The sequence below is a fragment of the Phascolarctos cinereus genome, unplaced genomic scaffold (assembly GCF_003287225.1).
Source record: "Phascolarctos cinereus isolate Bilbo 61053 unplaced genomic scaffold, phaCin_HiC Scaffold_9;HRSCAF=440, whole genome shotgun sequence".
Lineage (NCBI taxonomy): Eukaryota > Metazoa > Chordata > Mammalia > Diprotodontia > Phascolarctidae > Phascolarctos > Phascolarctos cinereus.
In genome coordinates this window covers 42,239,690-42,254,615 of record NW_027556402.1, presented here as the reverse complement: position 1 = coordinate 42,254,615, position 14,926 = coordinate 42,239,690, and the positions used below count along the sequence as shown (strand labels likewise).

The 14,926-nt window shown below is 38.3% G+C and overlaps 1 protein-coding gene across 8 annotated transcripts in view; it reads left to right on the top strand.

Annotated features, from left to right (window-relative positions):
* Window positions 1–13,512, top strand: part of BDH2 (3-hydroxybutyrate dehydrogenase 2) — a 47,168-nt gene extending 33,656 nt beyond the window's left edge. For all 8 annotated transcript variants that reach the window (XM_021008391.1, XM_021008392.1, XM_021008389.1 and 5 more), the window contains 3 exons: window positions 4,654–4,712; window positions 5,009–5,101; window positions 13,152–13,512. In XM_021008391.1, coding sequence (XP_020864050.1) covers window positions 4,654–4,712; window positions 5,009–5,101; window positions 13,152–13,205 — 206 coding nt within the window. In that variant the 3' untranslated portion in view covers window positions 13,206–13,512. The remainder of the gene's footprint in view (window positions 1–4,653; window positions 4,713–5,008; window positions 5,102–13,151) is intronic.
* Window positions 13,513–14,926: the final 1,414 nt, after the last annotated feature.

Genomic DNA, 14,926 nt, shown 5'->3' with positions numbered 1-14,926 from the left:
GGTTCAGGGAAGTAATATGTCCCTTAATATAAAAACAAAACAGAAAAAAGATCTGAAGAGGGAGAAGGCAATGTTGACCTTTGTGAGGGAATGAGAGGACAGAAGAATGAAATAGAGGAGAAAGGGAATAATAATAATATTGATAATAATAGCTAACATTTATAAAATGCTTTAAAGATAGCAAAGTGCCATACATAGATTATCTCACTGATTCTCACAACAATCCTGTAGGGTAGGTGCTATTATTATTCTCATTTTACAAATGAAGAAACTGAAGCTGAGGCAGGTTCATTGACTTAGGGTCACACAGCTAAAAAAGGATTTGTGAGGCAGAATTTGAACTGGTCATTTCAAAGTATTAGATAAGTCTCTCTTCCAGGGGAGGAGGAAGCTGGACTCTCTCAGGAGTAAGCAGCTGCTTGTCCTCTAAGGAATGATGATGTGGATCTGATTGAAAGGTGTTGTCAACAGAGAGGTCACCAGTTAAGGGTTAGAGTAGAAAGGGATAATGACCCTGCAGAGACACATGGAGGCAGGAGATTGACCTGACATTAACAATTGAGGTCTGCTGTCTTGTATCCAACATGTATCAGAATCTCCCAAGACTTGTCCAACTGAATGACTACTCTCCACTTGTGAGTAGTCATGAAATCACAAATGATAATGCCCAAAGAAATCTACAGAGTATTTCTAAGGATTATGAAATATTGGGTAAGAAACTGGTTCTTAGATTTGTAGAAGTAGAATGAGTTCTAGAAACTTCAAGTTGGAAAGAAATTTGGGGGTCATATAGTCCATCCTCCAATAGGGTAAGGATTATTGGGGTCACAGGAAAGGAGCATTATAATAAATATGACTACTCTACTAACTCAGTAGTACTGTTAATGTTTAATTCCTATAATTGCCATGGTTTACAAACATATCATTCATAACTAATACTATTTAGTGCACATCTGTGGGGAAAGTCAGCCCAGGAAGGTTTGGAAACCATGCAAAAAAGGAATTCTGATGAGGAGGGGGAAAATTGTAATGATGGAGATCAGGAGTTCTTCATTTTTCTTATATCACAGACCCATTTGGCAGTCGGTTGAAGCCTGTGAGATCCCTTTTCAGAATCATGTTTTCAAATATGCAAAATAAAATATATAAGTTTATAAGAGAAAGCAATTAAATTTAAATGTTATTAAAACATTTTTTTAAAATAGGTTTATGAATCTCAGAGTAAGAACCCCTGACCTAAAGAGGCAGGGAAATCATGTCAACTTTCTTTTTTTAATACGTGCTCAGAAGATTTTAAGAAAGAGGAAGAAAGAACGTCTACAAGTATGGTATTTTCCTATAAGAATGATGTCAGGTGTATTAAAGTTCAGAATTTCTAGCTAGGAATGTGGAAGACAAACAAGGGGGGAGGGGAGAATTTTTGTTACGTTAGGGAAAAAGAAGAAAATTTCAAAAGGCATAGAAATATGCCTCTGAATAGTTGGGATGCTGATAATGGACAAAAGTGAGAATTTCATTTGTTTTTTGCTCCTGCCAAGGAAAATTATCTTTGTACTGGAAAGAACAGAAATGCCTAATAAGGAATTGAGACTGAAGGAAAGAGCGGAGAGATAATAAGGAAGCATCCAACTGCCCCTGATGAATTCCTATCACCAGGCTCAATGAATTATGTCCTAGGGCACAGAAATAATTAATGCAGGGTTTCTTAATTTTTCTTTTGTTGTGGACTCCTTTGACATTCTAGTTAAACCTATGGACCACCTTTCAGAATAATGGATCTTTAAAATTATAAATTGAAGGAAATGTTAAATTTCAATTAGAGGTTAGTGAAAATAAAAATGTCATTTTTCTGGACTCCCTTGAAATCTATGCATATCAAATTAAGAACCCCCTAACTAATGAACAAGATGGCGATCTTAAACAAGATGTGATCTTAAAAAAAACAAATGTGGAAGGATGGGAGAGACAGCTGTAGGAGTAGAGCAGAGAAAACATCTTAACTCATAAAAAAAAAAGGAGGTGAAATCGGAAAACTGTAGGCTGGTGAACTTGACTTTTGTTCTGGACAAAATTCTTATACCTATTAATTATGAAAAAAGTACTTGAATATGTCTAGAAAAGGAAGCAATCACAAAGAGAGGTAGCATGTATGGCTTCAATGAGAACTGGTCTTTTGTGTAGTTTTCTAAATTAATTTTTTTTTCACTTAGTATGTATTTACTTTCTCTTTTCACTGAAGAAAGAAAAACAAAATCCTGTAACAAATACACAGAATCAAGCAAATTGCCATATTGGCCACACCCCAAAATGCATCTCATTCTACATATTTAATACTTTACTTCTCTATCTTTATCATTGGTCCTCTGGAATCAAGGTTGATCACTGCACTGATCTTAAGTTTTTTCAAAGTTGTTTTCTCTGCCTAAACATTCCTTTCTCAATAATATTCTATCCATTCTTTTATCATAATTTGTTCAGCCATTGCCCAGTTGATGGGCACCCCCTTAGTTTCCAGTTCTTTGCAACCACAAAAAGAGCTGCTATAAATATTTTTGCATGTATGGGCCCTTTTCTTTTTCCTTTCATCTCTTCGGTGTCTAGGCCTAATAGTGGTATATTGCTGTATTGTAGTGTAGTAACTTTTGGGGCATGGTTCCAAATTTCTTTCTTTTTAAAAACTCTTATTTATTTTTCTTAATTACACGTAAACCCTGAATTTCTTTCCAGAATAGCTGGAACAATTCACAGTTCTACCAATAGTGCATTAATGTATTTCTTTTCCCTCAGTTCTTTACTATTACTTCATCACCTGTGTATTATCTAGTACTTTACCTTATTTTGAAATGTCCAACGCAGAGCCTTACAAAGTCATCCAGTCAATAGGTCCAAAACCAATATATTCTTTGAGGTTTGCTTCCCATCTATAAGCATCAGTTCTACAATAACCAGATTGCTATGTATAGTGCACAGGGACAGTTTCATAATATCACTTCAGAAATGACCAGCAGAATTTCAGGCATATCACTATAGCATCATTTAATCAACTACTCTAGATTATAAGAGTTTTATTAGGAAATTTTGATGTAAAATTATGACAACAAAAAAAAAGAAAGAAAGAAAATTAAAAGTTTTCTATGAATCCTTGCAATGCTAGACTAGATGATCTTGGTTTGACGCAAAACTCTAATCAGGCTGACTCAATTTAAAAAATATCCCAGGCAAGCCCCCCACAGGTCCCTACATGATTCTCATGGACCCCTTGCCATCTCCCCAGTTGAATGCCCTGTGTTGAACCATGGTCATTGTCTTCTGAGAATGGATATTCTTGATCTCCATCCCTGCAGGACTCCTACACCTCTCATGCTATTTTTGTGGAAGTGATAGATGCGGGCTAACTCTATATTTAACACATTGTATGACAGAAAGAGTCAAAGATCTGGGCCTAGAGCATGACAAGATCACTGATTTAGAGCTAGGGCTACAAGAGTTCCTGATGGGGGCATAAGCTGGTACCCAATCCTCCCCATTATAATCCTGGAAGACGCCAGTAGTCAGCACCTTAAACGTCAGAGCTTTGAAGTACATGTATATATGCCTGCCCTGGAAGACACCTTCAGACAGAGCAGGAAAATTTCCACAAGAAGAGAGGTACCAACCCACAGTCATCTATTTAAAGCAATAAGTGTGCATTTCCCACATCCCTGGTAGTACCCCCCAAGTCTAAAAAGAAGCTAATGGGTGAAGACTATTTCACCCTCTAAACTCTAGGTCACCACCTCTGTGGCTACTTCAGGAGCTTAATGAAGCCTTGGAACTGAAAGGAGCCCACAGTGAGAAAGAACCTGAGGGGAGCTCTCTGCATCTCAGCCAATTGAAGACCACAAGAAGAGATTCCACCCCTGTCAAGGCAAAAGACTTTTCGTAAAAAGTAAAGTTCCTGGGGTAGCTAGGTGGTGCAGTGGAGAGAGCTCTGACCTTAGAGTCAGGAGAACTTGAGTTCAAATCCAGCCTCAGACAATTGACACTTACTAGTTGTGTGACCCTGGGCAAGTCACTTAACCCTGATTGCCTCACCAAAAAGCAAACAAGCAAAATATATATATGTATGTATGTATGTGTGTGTGTGTGTGTGTATGTGTGTGTGTGTGTGTGTGTGTGTATATATATATGTATATATATATATATGTGTGTGTGTGTGTGTGTATGTATATATATATATATACACACATATATATATGTATATATATATGTGTGTGTGTGTGTGTGTGTGTATATATATATATATATATAAAGTAAAGTTTCTGACTCTGACATAAACACCTCCACCCCACAGACCCTCTGTTTCTTATTTCCCACATGCAACCTCTCCTCTGAAGTCTCACCTTTAGATATTATCACTGTTCAGCCCTCCCCCTTCTTCCAGCCTCAAAAATATTAAGGTTTTCCTTGCTAAAACAAATATATTAAGGGGGAGTAGAGCCAGAATCTTTGTTCAGTCTTCTCTCCACTAGGCCATATAAAGGCACTTATTCTCACCAGTGGAAAAGGACTTCAGAGCTTTAAATGGCTAACGTGATATTGAAGTTACATTTACCAATATTGTTTGTCAATGTCCTAACTGAGGGCTCCGCTGAATCTATCACCTTCGTTTAGGAACTGTTGATACACCTTCTCTGCATGACAGAATCCAGGCTAGCCCAGACCCCAAAAAGGTAATTATGCTTTTCTCAATAATTTTTGTTTTATATCTCTTGGCAAAACCTAGCCCTTCCCTGAATCTCTGCTACCCTCATTAACAGTGACTGAATGATCCAGTTTAGTGGCTTGGAATAAAAAGTGTAATGGAACCAAGGTTTAAGGATGCTTTTCTGCATCATGCATCATTGATCGCTGCCATGAGACCACGTATAGGCTCCTTTTACTATGCTTGCTTTGACATGATACAAAGTTCATGTACGTGTTTCAGTTTGGGTGGTTGATTATTCCTGCAAATGATCTGTGTCCACAGGCAATGGATGATTTCTTAAAGAGACAGAAGATGGGAAGACTAGCAACAGCAGAAGAAGTGGCCCTGTTGTGTGTGTACTTGGCCTCTGATGAAGTGAGTGCTTCCTCCTCCTGGGGAATGTGGCCCCCATCCCTGGCAATCTGCCCACCAAACATGATGTTTTCAGGGAACTTGCAAAGTTCATGGTACCGTAGTAACCCAAAAAGGCCAAGGAAAAGCCAGTGAACTCATTGTTTTGATTCAGGCCTTTACTTCTTCCTCACCGCTTTTCACAAAGTGAAATTAAGGATTGAAAACAATAAGGCAGTCATCACATGGTACTCCAGATGTAGAGCTGGGAAGGATCTTAGAGGTCATCAAGTCTAAACTCATTTTGCAGATGAGGAAACTGAGATTCAGAAAGTTTAAGCAACTTGTCCAGGTCACACAGTTACTAAATAACCAAGGCAGGACTTGAACTCAGATCTTGCTGCCTCCTACCTCCCGTGCTCTAACCAGTGCACCACCAAGCTGCCTCCCATGACAAGTAACAAAAATTACACAATTAACCTCTTGTGTAATAAGGACTTTGGGGTTAGCCAGTTTGAAAGAACCATTTTAATTATGCCCAGGGGATAGTTTTGGCTCAGAAGATTTATAACTTGGGGGGGGGGTCAGGATACAGTGTATGGAGTGCTTTGTTTAGGAAAATTCCACCGCTCAGTTTTCATGAATTCCAACCAGTGTGTCATCATGCATGGAAATGACTACTATTTTTCTTCCACTCTATATTGACTGCTTCCTGTCCATTTTTTCCTTAATAACTAGTATTCATTTTTTAAGTGGTATGGACCTTGGAAGAAGAAAATGATCTTGTAAGACTACAAGATTCTTTCCCTCTTTATATCACATCTTTTATTGTTAAGTGATAAGAGAACACAGCATCATCAACTATCATACTAACTCAGTGGTCAAGGAGCTAGACATGGAAAAGAAAACGTAGGCTTGAGGGGAGGGTGGGATGGTAGAATTGGTACCTCATGGCAAGGAATTACCTTATAGTATTTGGTTATCAGAAAGACTTAACACTGATTTAAGTGAAAAAGAAGAGGTCATCTGGTGTTGTAGAAAGAGGATTTGGGTTCACATTCACCATTCTGAAACTTGGTATGCAATGTTGGACAAGTTGTTGACCTCTAGGCCTCAAGTTTGTCATCTGCAAAATGAAAGGGTTAGATTCAGAGAATTTAGGGAGTCTCTAAAGTCCTCTTCAGAGTTAAATATATGATCCTGTGATCTTATATTTTCTCCAAAACTTAGATATGAAAGGAAGTGATCAGATAGATTCCTTAGAAAATTATAAATGGAATAGGCACTTTGGAGTTTTCTTCTACCTCTTCAGTACTTCAGTGACCTGTGACTTTAATAGTATGAGTATTGTCTCCATTGATGTAAATCACCACTTCTCTTTGACTAAGTAGAAGGTCTTAGTAGTAAGCTGTTAGGGCTCAAAAATTGATCACCCCACAGACAATCTGGTGTTGTGTCCAACCTTAATTAGGCAGGTCTCAGACAGGTCTATCACCAAACCCAACCCTGAAGACTTTCCAGATGAGTAGGGCCTTCAGGATTACATTCTGCTTTGAGCCTCTAAGGTCACCTCCACGTCACAGGGAGGCATCAGAGGAGAGCGCTAGCATAAGGTCACTTCTCCATAGACTATAAAAATGGATGACTACTTTATTACTAGAAGGGACAGTAGAAGCTGCATGAAGAATGGAAAGCTGGATGCTCCCCATATGTCTGGCATCCCTTTAAGATAGATCTAAAAGAATATTTTTTTTGTTTTATTTTTAGGCCACTAGGGTTAAGTGACTTGCCCAGGGTCACACAGCTAGTAAGTGTTATGTGTCTGAGGCCGGGTCTGAACTCGGGTCCTCCTGACTTCAGGGCTGGTGCTCTATCCACTGTGCCACCTAGCTGCCCCTAAAAGAATATTTTGAAAATTGGGCAGCAGTTGAATTGCATCTACAGTACAGTAGGCCTTTGAGGGAGGGTAGAAAAAAAGAATCTAGCTTGTTTACATCTCATTTATGTCTTTCTCCTGATATATGTGTCTTAAAGAAATTCTATTTTCTCAAATATGTATTCATATTATACATAATATTCTATATTATGTAATAAACATAATATCTGGCATTATAAAATATATTTTCTTAAATTGTGTAAAACTATTATTTTAGACTTAAGACCCTGTTCATATAGGGATAGGGCCTGGATTTGTGATTTCATTATTATAGATAACTTCCAGATGAAGATGCTCCCTCTACCAGTGCAAGTAAGCTCTTTCTCTGCAACTTATAATTTAGAGAGTTACCTGGCACACTGAGAAGTTAAGTGACTTACCAAGGGTCATATAGTCAGAATATGTAAAAGTTTGCATTTGAACTGATTCTTCCTAGCTTTGAAACTGGCTCTCATTAATTCAGAATTTTGATAATCAAAATATAAATGGAATGTTTTGCCATTACTTAGCAAACTCTTTGATGAGTACAAACTAATAATGAAAGTAAGTTAAGTATAAATTTAAGAGGTCCACCTTTTTACACATTCTTGGGGCCTTAAAAGATCCATTTACATACAAATCGCTAATATTCTCATTTTAAATCATGCTTCTTTAATCATAAAAGCAGTTTTACCTCATTGCCCTTTACTTTTCCCAAAGTGAAATTAAGGGTGGGAAACAATAAAGTGGTCATCACACAGATCCTAGACGTAGAGCTGGGAAGGACCTTAAAAACCATGAAGTGCAACCCATGTATTTTCAGATGAAGATGCTTGTGAGATAATACTTTGTGAGCCTAGGATGAGTTATTACACGTACTTAAAATAGACCTTTGCACACGTACATATATATGTGTGTGTATGTATGTATACATGTAGTTCCAATATAAAATCACTCTATTACTGTCCTCCCCTTATCTATTGAATAAGATGAACCTTCCAGAACTGTGCTACAGAGTACCATCCTTTCAAGTCTCAGTGGTACTTGTGAACTCAGATTTGTCACCTTGCACTAGAATGCCTCTGTTAACATTTAACAATAATAATGATAGCTAGCATTTATATAACACTTTAGGGTTTACAAAGTACTTTATATATGATTAAGTCATTAAATACATCTGTACTCCTGGAAGAGTTTGCTAAGCAGAGATAAAACATTCCATTCATGTCCAGATTATCATACTTTCTGAGTTAATGAGAGCCTGTCTCAAATTTTCTACATTTGTATATAAACATAGGAAGCCGTAGGTTTTTACAAAATCTCGGAATTTCAAGGTTGGAAGTAACCTTGGCAGCCATCAAATCCAACTCACACCAAAAAAAAGAATCCCCACTGCAGCACAGCCAATGAATCATCACCTTTGCTTGAAGACCTCCCATGAGGGAGAAGCCTCTAGCCCCAGATCCTATTCCACTTTGGAATAATTACAATTATTAGGAAGGTTTCAGGGGGCGGAGCCAAGATGGTGGAGTGAAAGCAGTGACTTGCTTGAGCTCTCCCCCAAACCCCTCCAAATACTCATAAAAAATGGCTCTAAACAAATTCTGAAGCCGCAGAACCCACAAAAAGACAGAGTGAAACAAATTTCCAGCTCAAGACAACCTGGATGATTGATCAGAAAGGGGTATCACGCTGGACTGGGAGTGCAGCACAGTGCAGCGAGGGTGCACAGGCCGTAGCAAACCTGGAGCAGGCCTCAGAGGACTGAATGGCAGGCAGCTGTGGTGGTTTCCAGACTCCTCAATTCATGAATGCCAAAGACAACTTAGAAGGTCAGTGGGAAAAGTCTGTTTCTGCAGTGCTCAGAGAGGAAGGCAGGGTTTCAGCTCCATTCCCCAAGAGCGTAGCCCTGGGTGGGAGGGCAGCTGCTTCCCTAGCTTCCGGCCCACAGACTGAGGGGGAATCCAGTGGCTGATCAGAGAGGGATTGCAGGGATCTCTTTGCCAGTGCGGAGGCAAGAATCTCTTGCTTTGCCCATGTTTAGATCTGGGTCACAGTTCTGGGCGGTGGTGCTGGGGTGAGAAGGAGCGCTGCCGTGGAGCAATTTGTAGTGACTGTGGAAAGGAACCCATCCTCACAGTTACAGGACAGAAAGGAGTAAACAAATCGCCCCTTATCATACCACCTTGGAAGAACTGAAAACTTACAGGTCCCTACAGGTATCTCTGAAAACAGCTACACAAACCCCTGAAGCTTGGGACAGTACACTCTCCACATTGGAAGCAGACTCTTACCTTAACAAAGAGTTTAAAACTCAAGTAATTGGCCAGGATCATGAGCAAGCAGCACAAAAAGAGTCAGACTATATTATCTTACTTTGGTGAAAAAGAAGATCAAAATATACAACCAGAAGAAGACAACAAAGTCAAAGTTCCTACATCCAAAGCCTCCAAGAAAAATATGAATCAGTCTCAGGCCCTGGAAGAGCTCAAAAGGGATTTTGAGAAGCAAGTAAGGGAAGTAGAGGAAAAACTGGGAAGAGAAATGAGAGTGATGCAAGAAAATCATGAAAAACAAGTCAACAGCTTGCTAAAGGAGACCCAAAAAAATACTGAAGAAAATAACACCTTAAAAAATGCCTAACCCAAATGGCAAAAGAGGTCCAAAAAGCCAATGAGGAAAAAAATGCCTTAAAAAGAAAATTGGCCAAATGGAAAAGGAAGTCCAAAAGCTTACTGAAGAAAATACTTCCTTAAAAATTAGGATAGAGCAATTGGAAGCTAGTGACTTTATAAGAAATCAAGACACTGTAAAACAAATCCAAAAGAATGAAAAATTAGAAAACAATGTGAAATATCTCATTGGAAAAACAACTGACCTGGAAAATAGATCCAGGAGAGAGAATTTAAAAATTATTGGACTATCTGAAAGCCATGATCAAAAAAAGCCTAGACATCATCTTTCAAGAAATTATCAAGGAAAACTGCCCTGATATAGTAGAACCAGAGGGCAAAATAGAAATGGAAAGAATCCACAGATCTCCTCCTGAAAGAGATCCCCAAAGGAAAACTCCTAGGAATATTGTAGGCAAATTCCAGAGTTCCCAGGTCAAGGAGAAAATATTACAAGCTGCCAGAAGGAAACGATTGAAGTACTGTGGAAACATAATCAGGATAACACAAGATTTAGCAGCTTCTACATTAAAGGGCCACAGGGCATGGAATATAATATTCCGGAGGGCAAAGGAGATAGGATTACAACCAAGAATCACCTACCCAGCAAAACTGAGTATAGTCAATCCTTCGGAGGAAAAAATGGTCATTCAGTGAAATAGAGGACTTTCAAACATTCCTGATGAAAAGACCAGAGCTGAATAGAAAATTTGACTTTCAAATACAAGACTCAAGTGGAATACGAAGAGGTAAACAGGAAAGAGAAATCATAAGGGACTTATTAAGATTGATTGAACTGTTTACATTCCTGCATGGAAAGATGATATTTATAACTCATGAGACCTTTGTCAGTATTAGGGTAGTTGGAGGAAAAAAATTATATGTATGTATAGATAGATAGATAGAGGGCACAGGGTGAGTTGAAGATTAAGGAGTCATATCTGGAGAATAAAGTTAAGGGATAAGAGAGTTATACTCGGAGAAGAAGAAAGGGAGAGGTAGAATGGGGTAAATTATCTCACAAAAACAAAAAACCAGAAAAGTCTTTTATAATGGAGGGGAAGCAGGGGAAGGTGAGAGGGAATGAATGAATCTTATTCTCATAGGATTTGGCTTAAGGAGGGAATAACATACACATTCAATTGGGTATGGAAATCTGTCTTACCCTACAGGAAAATAGGGGGAGAAGGGGACAAGAAAGTAGGGGGATGATAGAGAGGAGGGCTGATTGGGAAAGGGGGTAATCAGAAGCAAATACTTCTGAGGAGGGACAGGGTCAAAAGAAAGAATAGAATAAATGGGAGGGCAGGATAGGATTAAGGGAAATAGAGTTAGTTTTTCACAACATGTCTACTATGGAAGTGTTTTGCATAACTGTACATGTACAACCTATATTGAGTTGCTTGCCTTTTCAATGAGGGTGGGTGGGGAAGGAGGAAGAGAGAAAATTTGAAACCTAAAGTTTTAAAAACATATGTTTAAAAAAAATGTTGTCACATGCTACTGGGAAATAAGAAATACAGGAGATGGGGTATGGAAGTCTATCCTGCCCTACAGGAAAATAGAAGGGGAAGGGGATAAGAGAAGGGGGGAGAGATAGAAGAGAGGACAGACTACGGGAAGGGATATTCAGAATGCATGCCATATTGGGGTGGAGGGAGAGGTGAGATGGGGTGAAACTTCAGAAGTCAAAAACTTGTGGAAGTGAATGTTGAAAACTAAAAATAAACTTATATTTAAAAAAAAAAGGAAGGTTTCCTGAGCTTAAACTTTTTGTAACTTTCCATCCTCCTACTTCTGTCCTCGGGACACAAATAGGGTAAGTCTAATCCCTCTTGCATATGACAACTATTCAACTCCTTATAGGCACCTATTGTGTTCCCACTGAGTCTTCTCTCTTCTAGGCTAAACATCTCTAGTTCCTTTAATTGATCTTTATTTGATATAATCTATTTAAGAGATTTTTCACCTTTTTTGATTGCCTTCCTGGATCCTCTGTGGCTTATTAATATCTGAACTGTGGCATTCAGCACTCACAGCATCACAGATCAAGAGCTAGGGATTTTTTAGGCCAGCTAGCCCAACCCCTTCATTTTATAGATGAGGAAAATGAAACAAGAGAGGTTAAGTGACTTGGCCACCGTTACACAGGTAGTAAGAGTTGGAGGCTGGAGTCCAATTCAGATCCTATGCTCACTCATGTATGCCTTCATTGTATACCATCCATATTAGTGATAAAATGGATGTGTTTCATATATATAATATTATATAATGCATAATAATTATGTGATTATACTATATATATTACATGTAATATATAATGTGTGTATGTGTGTGTATGTATATGTATATATTTGAGTTTGACCATTTAACCGCTTCCAAATCCACCTTATTATGCTTTCTAGCCTGCATCTGTTCATCCTCTCTAAAAACATCTTATCAAAATTGTTTTTCCTTGTGTCTTAAGACTTTCTTTTTTGAGAGCTTCTCTGGTTTTTCCCATAGAATTATAGTTTATGGGACCTTGCTTATCCATTCTTTGACCCCTCTGAAATCTTCTCTCCCAAAATCTAAGATGCATGCCTAACTCTGCCTCACTTTCCCCTACTTCTCTATCACAAACTCGAGGAAAGAGCAGTCACTTCCCCCCAAAATTCCTATCATTTCTACTCCAGCAATTACTTCCCTCTTGTAGGTAAGGACCAGGCCCAGATTACAATTTCCCTTTGTTGATCCTATAAAGAATGGAGTTATTACCAAGACAAGTCAGTAAGTTAGCATATGCTCTGCTTTTGGCAAAAGAAGCACTCCAATTAATGTTAAAGGGGTCTAATGCTGTTGCTATAGTACCATTACCAAGATGGCTTATTTCCTCTTTTATATTGGATTTGTCATGGCAGCCAAGGCTATCAACCTAAGCCTTAAAGTTTCAGGACTCCATGACTGTTCCTTATATGACCTCTAATCAGTCCCGGTCATCTCACTTTTCTGAATTTCTTTATTCATAAATCTACAGATGATGCTGCACCTCTTTTTACACAACGTGGCACCCCCAATTCATTGGGCAGAGTGCATGAATCAAAGTAAACAAACTGTCTTTGAGAATCATAGGCGCCAAGCAGAATTTAGGAATTCCTGATTATTGTGCAAAACCACATAGGTTCAAAAGCTTGCTGTCAGCTAGCTCTGAAGTAATTTGGGTTTCACAATGGAAAGAAAGCATTTTATCTTTATCATACAGGCAATTTTCAGGGAAAGTTGTAGTGACTTCAAGTTAAAAACATGTAAATACCAAGGCTCGCCCAAACATGAGACCTTAGCAACATGGGATTGACTCAGAAAGTCATGTGCTGAGTTACTGACATTAATTCTTGGGTTTTAATTGCTAAGAGTGTTTTGAGTAATTTTGTGTGTGTGTGTGTTGAGAGAGAAATGCCAGGTAACAAATCTGTTTAATCCTTCTTATGCCCTGTTTTTGTCATTGCAGTCTGCCTACATGACTGGTAATGAAGTCATCATTGATGGAGGCTGGAGCTTGTGATTTCTGAATTGTAACAGTGGAAAAGAAGCCTCTTCCCAGTTACACTGAGCTTGGACATGAATAGTAAACACCTGACAAATTTATGTAGCACTTTATAGTTTTAAAATGATACATTTAAATTTCATTGCTACATGATAATGTTGAATTTAATTAGTAATTTTTTTATTCTTCATATGAACATACTCAAAGTGATAGTTAAATTGATTCAATTAGAAGGCATCTAATCTGTTACACAATTCTGAAATGTTCTTGGTCTTCTGTCCTCCTGAACTTTTTAGATACTCAGAATAAAATTATGTTGTGCTCAGTTGTTTTTGTAAGCTATGTGTCATTTAAAAAAAATTTCAATTAAAAGTAGCTCAGAATAGAATTAATATATTCATTGTCCTACATGATTTTGGAAGCCCTGGTGACCCCAGAAACAATGTAGGGAATTTTAGGGTACCATGGTTGTCCAGATACACATTAGTCCCCAGCCAGTGTATTCTCTACCAACACATCAGGCAAGAAACAAATACCAAAGAGAAAAGCATTGAATGAGTACACGACAGGAAAGTTAACAAGGGAAAATCACATAGTAGAATCATTCTCCACCTCCCCATTATGTTAGGGGACAATTTCCTGTTACTCTTCACACTTCCACACTTATTAATTACACCTGCCATTGCTGCTTAGTCCCCTTTCATAGCTGAGATTCCTCTCTGTCTTCAGAGCTACCATTTGCCAGAGCCTACATCTGCTGTTTTTCTCAGGGAGTGTTATTATAATCACTACATTTTTAGGTCTTCGGTAAATCCAGCACATCTGAATAGCACAGAAGGCCCCCTTCAGGTGATGGAAAAGTCCCTTTTCTGAATTTAATTACCCCTTCTCAAGAGGAGCTATCCCATCTCTCCTTCCTGATTAGTTTAGGGCTAGTAAATTCCTTTTAACTCTAGTCATGCCCCTGACATATAGTGTTCAGGACCATGCAAATTTATCTTGAAACTTCAAAAAGCTTTTGGGAGGCACTTGGGGAGGGACTGATGGGAAGGTATCTTTGTCCTGTATTCCAGCTACAGGGGCAAAACCATTCCTTTATTTTCTCCACAGTAAAAATTTGCAAATCACACCAGGTACACAAGTACAGTTTATATATGCACCTCAAATATTCCTTAATTTGCATACTGCAGAGTTATAGCTACATTAACCCAAGATCATGGGTTACATGGAGGTAAGCACTTCCTAGTGTAGAAACTACAATTGTATATAGTATAACAAATTCATAGATCAATGTGTGGTAAATAAAAATCACAATTTATTTATGATAGAATATATATACAGCCATATGTAATGTATATTTTAGGGGCAGCATCATATGCATGCATAAAGATTAAGGGCTGACTCCATTCAGCCTTTACCAACCCCCTTTCTACCACCCTTTGCAGAATTTTTCTCCTGGGTTTGCAAGGTATAAAGAAGTTAAACACTTTCCTCCCTGTTCAGCTTCAGGCCAGGGATTTGGGAAAGTTCAATTCTTGCTCTCTGAATAATGTAACACCCACGTTGGGTAGTGCCCTGAAAGATAGCCCTGTGCTGCATATGATTTCACACTTGTAAGAACTGATGCAGAGTGAAGTGAGCAGAACCAGGACAATTTATACTATTACATCAATGTTACAAAAATGAACAATTTTAGACTTGTCTAAACTAAAAATTGAAATAAACCAAACCAAACTAGA